General features: G+C 39.8%; 1 protein-coding gene across 2 annotated transcripts in view; it reads right to left on the minus strand.

Moving 5' to 3' along the window:
* znf385b (zinc finger protein 385B) overlaps positions 1-11485 on the minus strand; it is a 43258-nt gene that overhangs the window by 18081 nt on the left and 13692 nt on the right. The window contains exons 2-4 of one of the 2 annotated variants that reach the window (XM_079667345.1): positions 11058-11195; positions 10639-10779; positions 10013-10114 (exon numbers count right to left, since the gene is read on the minus strand). In XM_079667345.1, the coding sequence (XP_079523471.1) occupies positions 10013-10114; positions 10639-10779; positions 11058-11193 (379 nt within the window). In that variant the 5' untranslated portion in view covers positions 11194-11195. Of the gene's footprint in view, positions 1-10012; positions 10118-10638; positions 10780-11057; positions 11196-11485 lie in introns of both variants that reach the window. The other variant, XM_079667344.1, reaches the window with a different exon arrangement.

An 11485-nucleotide genomic window follows, 5' to 3' on the forward strand; every position in this document is an offset into this window, starting at 1 on the left:
TTTGACACAGTGTATTCAGACGATGTGGACGAAGCCAGCTTGAATGGTTAGAAAACCAACTTGATGTGAGATAAAGGAGAAGTAAAATGCTTTGATAGCATAATTCCCGGTTTAAGGAAATCTTCCCATTTAATTGTGGAATTTCAATGTTTGCCTCATTAGCTCATGCAAAAAGAAATGTTCCATCAGACTTACCTTAGGAATGAGACGTTTGTAAATCAGTAGACAATTGTTAAGGTAAATCAACCGTCAAGACAAGACGGTGAAGTTCAGTAATAGAAACATTCAGGTAATTCCCTCTTGTGTGTGTGTGTGTGTGTGTGTGTGTGTGTGTGTGTGTGTGTGTGTGTGTGTGTGTGTGTGTGTGTGTGTGTGTGTGTGTGTGTGTGTGTGTGTGTGTGTGTGTGTGTGTGTGTGTGTGTGTGTTGTTGGTTCACACCGTCTTCTGTTACACAGAACACAGTGTGTGAGAAAGAGAGACACAAAACCAGCTGGTTCACACACAGGCGTTGAAATAAAGAACACAGTGTGATCCCAGATGTTTTAGTTGTCCAGCCAGCACAGTAAAGGCGTCGAAACGCTTCAACATTAGTGCTTATATTAGACATCTGAAGCCTCCTCCTCCCTCACCTTTCTAAACTTCTGAACGCTGCCTTCAACATTTTTAGTTTTTTCAGTAAATAATGAAAAGTGCTCCTGATATTTTTCCAAATCCAAAGATGATAATGTCTTGTTCTGTATAATAAACAGTCTAAAAAGCCAAATATATACAGTCAATTGTTGTTTTGTACATTTTGAAGGCTTGAACGTGCAGGATTTATTCTTAGAAAATTGACTCAAAACAATTGATAAACAATAGATTATCAAATAGTTACGGTCTCTTTGTGTACAAGACTTTATTATTTAGTAAGCTTAAAAGTAGGTTTGTTTTATTACTTTTGACACAGTAAGGCTAGCTATATTCCACTGCTTCTTGTGTTTATGCTTTAAGCTACTACAAATATGTCCTGATTAGATAAAAAAAGAAAAGTAAAGCTATATTTCAGCTCAGTCCTGTTATAAGAGACTCAGTTTATAAAACTCAGTCTACTTCAAAGAGTGGGAAACACGTTTATTTTAATTTCCCTCCTAAAAGTACGTTTGCAGGATCCCTCACGTGCTTCCCACTGCAGCTGAAATCCCTGCAGCTGGAGATAAAGCCTGGGAGAACGCTGGGTATTAATACACCAGTGATCCTACTGGGAGGAGAACCCGTCTTCCTACCTTCATCTGCATCTTAAAAATGTCTTATCCACAGAGAGGCAGAGCGACATGGACTCAGAGCGAGGTTCTGCTGACGGCAGCATTAGACATCACACTGCATTATTATTATGCAGAGAAACACACACATTAGCATAACAAGCCTGTATGTGTGTGTGTGTGTGTTGAAGTAGGTCACGTTCAGATCCTTCATCATCCGAAAACACACACACACACACACACACACACACACACACACACACACACACACACACACACACACACAACACAAACACACACAGATCAGTCAAGAATATGAATGCAGACAGGAAAGCTCCAGTCTGAGTCTCAGTGGAGAGAAAACAGCGCAATCCTCTCATTAGAACTAAACTAGCATTTGATATAGAAGTGTTAGCAAGAGCAAACAAACAAAACAATACATTTGTAAATTCTAACTTTTTCTCAAACTCAAAAACATGGCAGACCAGTGTAAAATACAACCGTAATGGAAGTAGATCAGGTGTCACTCATTGGTCCCATGAAACGGGTCTTAGTTGGTCTGGTGGATGTAGTTAAGTCTTTATGTTCATATAAACGTTTTGAATGTAATAATCTAAAAGCAAAATGAAGACTGCAAACCAGTCCTAAATATAGTTTCGGTGCCATGTCCTGTTGCACCTGAACAACCACAGAAACAACAAAACCAAATTGTATTTTCATGATTTCTGTGATTTTATTTGGCTATTTGGCGTTTTCAGAGAAACACGGAAAAATGGTTTAAAGAAACAGCGGGGGGTGTAGCTCAAGTTTAATCTGCATAATTTACCATATGAAGGTAACCGTTTTCTGTGTGTGAGACTATCAAACACACACACCCACACACACACTCTGATAGGATGATGAGCAGCAGTGTGAGGGCAATCACAGCAGTCACGCAATGTATAATGAGAGGAATGTCGGCACACCAATCGGCCGACCAATCGCGGCCTTTGTTTTCTCCAAATCGAATTTTCTTCCAGAAGATCTCCGTGTAAAAAGGATCCAGTGTTCATATTGCTAATGAAATGATCGGAAACCACCTGATTTGCATTTTAAAATCTGTGGTCTTCATTTAAGAGAGAGCAAGTAAAGCAAGATAAGCTGCACAGTGTGTTTGTTGGAGAGGGAATATGAACAGCAAGCTGCACTTCATGAGGTAGGGAAGTCGGCGTACTGAGAAAGAGAAGAGGACTGTTTGTGGAAACAGATGTTGGACGACAGTGTTGGTCTCTGTAGGTCGTTACAGACCAAGTCAAATAAATTGGTCCAATGCCCTGAAATATGTGAATATAAAGTTGCATTTAAAACAATTTAAAATAAAAAAACAACCATGATATTCTACTTAAACTATCTGCAATTTTTTATTTCAAGTCTCATTATCTTTTATTATGTTATCATCATTTAATGAGCTTCCATCAACCTCCATCACATCTCTCATTTATTAATAGCTTAACTTTTGTAAAATGAATATTAAAGTGTTTAGAAATATATTGAATGACTGATCACATTAATTGTAACAACACAACAAAAAGTAGATGAAAGCACTCAGAGAGCTCAGACCGCCACAGAGTCTTTCAAAGGTTCTAAATATGACTTTCAGAACATTAATATAGCTACAAGCAACATGCCTTTCAAAGATATAGTTGATTAATGGCAATGAAGTCCTTTTTCCTCTGTGTGTGTTGTAATCTAAGTTCCTCTATTCTCTATGTGATTCCCACCATTTATTTTCCCATCGTAATGATTATGTTTAACGAGATGAACAGCTCTTTTTGTTTCATTTCATTTAATCGTTTATTTGAACCGGGACAATGCACATTAATGAACATTTTAAACAAAATAATGCTTTCAAATGTAAATGAGACGGATTTTAGCTTTGAGCTAATTTCCATCCGTAGTCCCGTCACATACGTTTCAAAGGCAATGACCATTTTTTGAATGAACACACCATGAGCAAAGATTTTCCAACCTTAGCTCAGACAAAAATAGAGAAAAGGATTCCCTACCTCGACTCAGGAAACTACTCCACATCATCAACAAGGAGACAGCTGTCTCACCTCCTCCTCTTCCTCGTCCTCCTTCTTCTCACTATCATCAGCTCCCCCGATTACAACAAGCAGAAGAGAGAAAACCAAAACCAAACAGCAGAGAATCGCTAACTGACTGTGGTATGTGTGTGTGTGTGTGTGTGTGTGTGTGTGTGTGTGTGTGTGTGTGTGTGTGTGTGTGTGTGTGTGTGTGTGTGTGTGTGTGTGTGTGTGTGTGTGTGTGTGTGTGTGTGTGTGTGTGTGTGTGTGTGTGTGTGTGTGTGAGCGCAGGAGGACACTTGTGTGGATAGTGGAGGGCGTCTGACACACAGCGAGGATGAGACAGAGTGTACAGTGTATTTGAACCACTGAGGTGATGATATTCAGAGTGAGCAATGTGACAGCCTCTCTGTCTCAATGGAAATCCCTCGTTCCCTGTGTCTCTATCTCTGTGTTGCTCACACACTCTTAGCCACTTCGTTACATCATGATTATAAAAGAGTAGGAGGGAAGGATACGAGCTATTAGTTATGTAATTCTCAAAAACAAATTACGGAAGGAAAATAGATAAGAATGACTTTTTTTTTTAAATCAAAACTTAACTGCAAAGTAATGAACCAACAAATGATGTAATAAGTTCAACCAAGCGGAACACAAGGATGGAGGACTAACTGAGTTTAAAAAGAGACATCAACAAAGACAGAGGAGTGAACTGCCAAATGCTGATTTGAAAAGCATGAACACAAAACAACTAATAAACAGGACTGGAAGAACCCCAGTCATCCTTTACTATTCCTTCTTGTTGTCTTCCATAGCTTCCAGACCACTACAGGATTACCAGTCCAGCGGTTGTACACTAGTCCATTACAAACACAAGCAGTCCTATCATTTTATGTTTTATATTATTCAATGACAAGTGGTAATTTAATTTACAGGTCTTTCTAACGCCTTTATCAGACCAGTTGATCACTATCTCGTTACACGTTTTCTACCAGACCTCAACAAGTCCTGTCAATACCATTACCAGACACTGACTTGTCCTACCAGTTCTCTGGATAACCTTGACTATTCTTGTCCCCAATTCCCAACACTAATCCCTTTGCTGGTTCCACTGGATACGTTTTCTACAAGACCTTGAGGGCTCCTACTACAAATCACTAACAGTCCAATCATTCAGTCAATCCAGTCCTATACGCTATTGCTATTGTTGTTACATTGTTTCCACTTAACGTTGAATAGTCCCTCCAGTGTCTTTCTAGACTTGACCTCTGCCAGTCCTCTACTACTTGTGCAATCCCTACCAATTTACCTCATAGATACATTAATCTTACAAGTTGCTAGTGGTCACATATGTGGGTCATGTCGGTGCAGCATCACAGGTTCAAATCTGATCATATATCCTCCTCTCCCCACCCTCTCTGCCTTTTGGTACTGGTTTACCGCACTATGAGTGTGGATCTGTCATCAGAGTCTATTCGTACACAGCTGAATACATCAATGCAAAACCTGACGTCAACACCTGCTCCGTCACTGCATCTCTGACACACACACTAGGCAACAATAGGTGTCTATTAATAACGTCTATTTCTCAACATTCTGACCTTTATTAGCCCGGGAGAGCTAATTAGGGCTAGCCCATGCACACACACACACACACACACACACACACACACACACACACACACACACACACACACACACACACACACACACACACACACACACACACACACACACACGCACTTTTCCACCGTGCCAAGAAAGCAACCAGATTCACTGAGGGTCTCGTTAAAAAATATGTTTACTTTGTGAAAGTATGACACTTGCAGCATCCTCACAACAATTCAACATAAATCATATTCTTATCCATATTAATTAATTCATTCATATACTGCAGTACCCCACAGCACTCTAGAAAGTCAAAGCACAACTCTGCCAACAGAAAACTAAGAGAAAGAGTATCTTTAAAATATATAAATGTTATTAGTCTCATGTGAGATCATCTATTTGTCTCTACTGATGTGAATCATAAGAATCCAATTGTTCAGTTAGTGGCTCAGTGTGTATTTGGGTGTGCGTTTGAGTGTGTGTATGAGTATTTCGGTGTGTGTGTCATGGATGTATAATAAGTGTGTGTGGGTAGGAATGTGAAGGCTGCCTCCTAGTGGTCACTAACTGCTTGAAGTAAGCGTCCTGTCAACTTCTCAGTCATGGAGAGCCACAGTTTTAAAATGCATTTATTTTTGGTTCTCCCTCTGCCTGTATTTTTTGTCATTTCCTATTTGCATTTTTTTTTACATTATATATTTTTTTAGTCAGGGTTTTAACTTTTCGACATAATATGCAGGGCTGCACATAAAAAAAAAGGCGCATTTGCGTAACAACAGAGAGAGAGAGAGAGAGAGAGAGAGAGAGAGAGAGAGAGAGAGAGAGAGAGAGAGAGAGAGAGAGAGAGAGAGAGAGAGAGAGAGAGAGAGAGAGAGAGAGAGAGAGAGAGAGAGAGAGAGAGAGAGAGAGAGAGAGAGAGAGAGAGAGAGAGAGGAGAAGAGAGGAGAGGAGAGGAGAGAGAAGAGAAGAGAGAAGAGAGAAGAGCAGGGCTGGTCCGTAGCACTGGCGTTATGTTCTCCTAGGGCGCCAGATCTGTGGAGGCGCTGCGCTGGTAGTTCTGGGAGGGAAAAAACATTGTTGACCATTGGAGCTCATCCTAATTTTCGGCCTTGATGTAACAATATTCATAATTAAGTAAATGTAACACCCCTTTTCACCCCGGTTACACGTTTCATTTGCCCTGTACGATGGGCGCTGTAAGGGATGAAAATGGGGGATGTTGGCTTATCTGGCGCTCGCAGCTCACAGCCAAAATGCGAGTGAGCGAGGGAGAGAGAGGGAGGGTGCACCGGTACCGGCGCTGTTGTTATTAGAATATGTGCTAGCTGCTCTAACGGATATAAGAAGAAGATGTTTCTACAATAATGTGGAGGAGAGTCCTCTCCAGTCAGACTGAGAGGCTGATAACTACAGCTCAGTGAGGTAAAGGACTCTAAGTGTTTAGACAGTTAACTTTAGTCTAAGTTCAAACGGTTTGGTCACAATTTATGTAAACACATATTTCCAAGGTACTCCTTTATAATTATTGTGATAAACAGGTTTGAAATCATTCCAATGTATAGGACGGTAATCAAAAATATCCTTTAAAACTGGAGAGATAAAAAAAAAATGTATAAATAAATAAATGTTAAGGTAAAATAAGATATGAATGAACAACAAAAATAAAAATAAGTTACATTCATTTGTTATTGGCTGTGGTAAATTATTGGTTATGTTCACATACTTATTTGATTACATCCACTTGTCTAAGATGACAACAGAGACTTTCGACCCAAAACCAGCTGTTGACTTGTGGATGCAAGCAGCTAATCGCAGACTCAACCAGAGAGAAAGAAGCAGGCCTACATCATCAGCTACCATGTCTGACAGAAAGGAAGACAGTGAGGAGAACAGTCAGGAGGGTAGTGATGACAGCTTGTAGGATTACTGGTCGTGCTAATGTTGTCTTGTGTTCACCTCTGCGTGTGTTCTGTGTTCACCTCTGCATGTGTGTTCGGTGTCGTGTGTCTGGCAAATAAAGTCAAGACCCCTTCAAAAGTTACGGTTTATTTCATTTTAAGGATGAGCACCAAGTAACATCTCCAGGTGCTCCTTTGAGAACCAGGACAAAAAAATGATGTGCACCCCTGATAATATGTTTGGTTGTGTTAGGAATTAAATATGTTAACTTGAGCACTTTAAGTACAATTTGGAAATACATCACTTGAGTTTTCCTTTGTATGCTTCTTTATAAGTCTACTCCTGTTCTGCAACCAGCCGATGGTGGAACTAAACTTGAAATAAACTTGGTGTAACAATTGTATGTTGTGTCTCGTCTTTTTCTGATTTGTGGCCGCATCTTTGAATGTGCTGTGTTTTATCTAATACATGTGTTTGGAAGTGTGTTTATCTTGCTGCATACTGTAGATGCTGTGCACCTACACACATACTGTGGCAGAAGCACTCCAACACATTTAAGAGAGAGATACTGGACTTGTTACTTCATTGTACATTTTTCTACATTTAGCTGAACGCTATTAAAACTTTACATATGGAGATTTAACACACAAAACAAATAATCAATTTGGAAAGTGTTATAGGTGAAACTACACATCATAAAGTAGTTACAATTAGCAACATAGTCACCAAAAAAAGATTCAGCTTAGACTTAATGCAGTATTATTAACCCAGAAATATATAACAGTACAATGACAGGACTATTTTATCCATTGAATATATTATTATTATTATTGTTATTATGAATATTTGTGTTGAATATATAAATATTATTATGAATATTGATAAATACTGTATTCTAACAATACGGTATTCTGTTTTTCACATTTATTATTTGTTTTTTAAAATCTGTTCGAAATAAAGATGGAAATGAAAAAATGAAATGAATACTTTGACTTTTGGAACTTCTAGTATATTTTCATGATAATGCTTACTGTACATCGTTTTACAATAGAAACGTATATAATGCTCTTTGCTGGAGAATGCTAACAATATTATCTATATATAGGGATCCTTTTACTTCTTATATCTCAACTGATATATAAGGACTGACAGTGTGGAGGTTTTTTTTCAGTTCTATTCGTTTATGTAAGATTGAAATGATTGGAAGACAAGAAGAAAAGCAACTTGGCTTCACACCATAATCCATGTTAATAAACTGACTGCAGCAGTTATATATGAACATCATTGATTGAGAAACTCACGGCCCTTGTCAACCATAACACTACTTAAGTGTCGGCTGTGATGTCATCTGACCTGACTGCTGATAGGCTGTTTAACCAGCCAGGTCACTGTCTCACACACACACACACACACACACACACGCGTGCGCGCTCTCACACACAAACACACACGCACGCTCACACACGCAAACATCCTGGCCTGAAGGAGCCGAGAGTTCAGGCCAAAGAGCTTTTCATGGTCGAGCAAGCATCACGTAATGGACGAAGAGGGAGAGAGAGAGAGAGACATGACCATTCAGGCTAAGTGGCGTGTGTGTGTGAGTGTGTGTGTGTGTGTGAGACCAGTAGAGAGAGATTTAATCTTTAATCAGTGTTATTGAAGCCTGTACACTGATATGGACACTTGGTATGTAATTACAGCTGCTTCTGTGAGATTGTCTTTCATCATCCTCCCATGTACTGTAATTAGGTGTGTGTGTGTGTGTGTGTGTGTGTGTGTGTGTGTGTGTGTGTGTGTGTGTGTGTGTGTGTGTGTGTGTGTGTGTGTGTGTGTGTGTGTGTGTATGTGTGTTAGCATTGTGTTTATTATCAAATAAAGTGAGAAAACTGGAACACTGTATTATGAGGTGATTATCATAAAGATGTTTTCCCAGCAGACTTCATTGGAGACGGACACATTAAGAGACAAACAGCAAAAATGTAATGATAAGAATTCTTCCTCTTCTGAACCTTTGGGTGTGTTCTGTCTCTGTCCCAGTTTAATGACCCCCTGCTGTCTGCTCCACTTTAACTCCTCTGCATCTAACAGCACACTCTCTCTCTGTTGACCAGCAGCCTGACTTTAAAAACTGGGTCTGAATTACTAAGGACGCTCTGAAACTGTTCCAGTCACAGCTGATCACGGAACCAAAGAGGGTGAAGCGAGTCAGCCATCATTTCAGCAGCAGAGGGCGCTATAAGCACTGCAATGATAACACCATGAAAAAAAATATATATATAAAATGTCATTAAACGGCGCAGTTCAACTTGACGTCAGATCTACTACAATAGGACACACACATAAAACTGCACCATGGCGGAATAAATAAGAAGATAAACTATATTTATGTTAAAGAAATCATTTGAAATTCTGGGATAAACGCTCACTTGCTTGTCCAGATTTAGAGAATAACGTTACCCTCATACGTCTGTGCATTCAATATGAAGCTACAAAACCAGGAGCCAGTTTGACATAAAACTAGTTGTGGATTAAGACCAAAAGCAGAGAAACATCACTCTTACAGACTGGAAACAGGAGGAAATAGCTTCTGACTGTCCAAAGTTAATAAAATCCGCCTATAAGGACCTCTTAAACGCACGTAATATCACTTAATCTCATTTTTGGTTTGTGAAAACATAACAAATACAAACTTCTTTCTGTGGTTGTTTGCTGGATCATTTCTTGGCTGGAAGCAGTGAATCAGATCAAGTGTCATCTGAGAAATAAACGCTCTCAAGTTAATGATACAAACACCTCTTTGTATCATCCTTATCATTGTTAGTGATCAGTCCATTTCCTGCTTACATGGATAGTTGACTGTAGCCATTAAGAGGCTGAGTATTAAGCTGCAGTGATGATCTGAGTTAAGTCAGGGTCGGTTTATACTCTCAGGGGTCAATCTGACACACTCACTCTTTTCTCTCCCAGATGGTGGATGATGGATGAGCCAAAGTCACTCTCACTCAGCAAACAGACATTCAGATGTCACACATGGATGAACTGCTTAGCACTTAATGTTCCTCTTGTTGCTGTGACAACTTGAATATATTTCTGTAAAATAGTTTGGACTACTTCTCTTGTGCAGAATTTACAGTACATGCATGTAGTCTATTGTGGTGCGTTCAAGTGCAACTTCTAATGTTTGACAGTGGTTGTCCTACCTGCATTAGTGCTGGGTGCAGCGCTGAGGCGCGGGGTCGGAGTGAGTCCTGTAGGCTGGGAGCTCAGTCCTGTTGCCTGGAGGAGGGACCCAGACAGAGACCCTGCTGAATCAAAGACACCAACACCCATTAGATCAAACTAAATGTTGTGTTATACCTGATGTAACATCGGTAGCCCTGTGCCTAGCAAAGAAAGAAGGTAAAATAAATCCAGGATTTCTCTTATTTTCCCCTTGCTGATTGAAACAGCATGGTCATTAACCCCTCACCTTCTGAGCAGGGACTCCTGCAGGTCACATTGAGAACAACATAACATACAGCATTATGGAATTGATTTGCCTTTGTCTCTAACTCTTTAAATCAGCCGTATCTATGTATGCTCTTTGTTGCAAGAATATAGGTATTGTTCTGTGTTAAGAGTGAGTGAGGTATAGTGCAACTCAGGCTTTGTGTTAACCAAATCATTTTACAATCAGAAACGGTTGAAGTTAAGCAGAAGCAAAAGGGTTGATCTTGTTTCTCACATTTGGCAGTAGCAGTCACTCTTTATTATAATAATATTATTGTCTCATAAGCTGAATGTACAAAACAACTAATACAAATCAACAGTAGAGTTGGCAGTGTACCTGCTGCCTGTTGACCTGTCTCTCTTGCCTCGAGCTGTCTCATTCTCCGGAGGTGAGACCTGCCATTGTAGTGCAGCTGGGCCTGAGCAGAGGTCAGCTGCAGGTTGCACACCTCACACAGCGAGAAGGTCCCGCCCTGAGCTAGGAGAAGAAACAACAATAATAAGTTGGATTAAAGGAGCAAAGTAACAAGTATGATTCAGACTTTGGGAGGAAACCACAAAGGCAAGTCAGACTGTAGCAGAAAACAAGGATGAGTCACAGACTATAGGATAAACATACTGTAGAGAACTAGACTGTAAGAGAAAACAACTAGGATAACTCAGACTGTAGGAAAACATTACACTTATAAGTTAGACAGAAGGAGAAAAGTACAAGGATTCATTGGAATGACATGGATGAAGGTGGATGTCAATTACCTGGAGATGAAGCCTGCTGGACGGAGAGACTGATGGTTGTAGATGTTGGAGGGTCCATCAGCTCTTGACACATCCCTCCAAAAGCAAATATCTGCCTCCTCTCAAGTAGATGAGAGGAGCTGAGAGTAGTCTTCATCCCTGAGGAAGAAGAGAAAGATAAATATATATTACCATCACTGATGTACCCTCAGGTTTTATTTATAGCTGATAAAAAAAAACAGGTTTGTAAGGCTATAGGAAATCTGAGGTTATTGTGATTCCTTTGTTGACACGACAATGTGTACCATTGACCGCTAAAGAGCTTCCTGAGGAAACAATGGAGTCCTTCAGATGCAGTTCTATGGACTAACCACTTCCCTACATGACCCACTGACACACTTTATAACCCTTACCCCTTGTTGAAATTTTGAACCATTAAGTCAACATTA

The sequence above is a fragment of the Notothenia rossii genome (genome assembly GCF_949606895.1).
Source record: "Notothenia rossii genome assembly, chromosome: 2".
Lineage (NCBI taxonomy): Eukaryota > Metazoa > Chordata > Actinopteri > Perciformes > Nototheniidae > Notothenia > Notothenia rossii.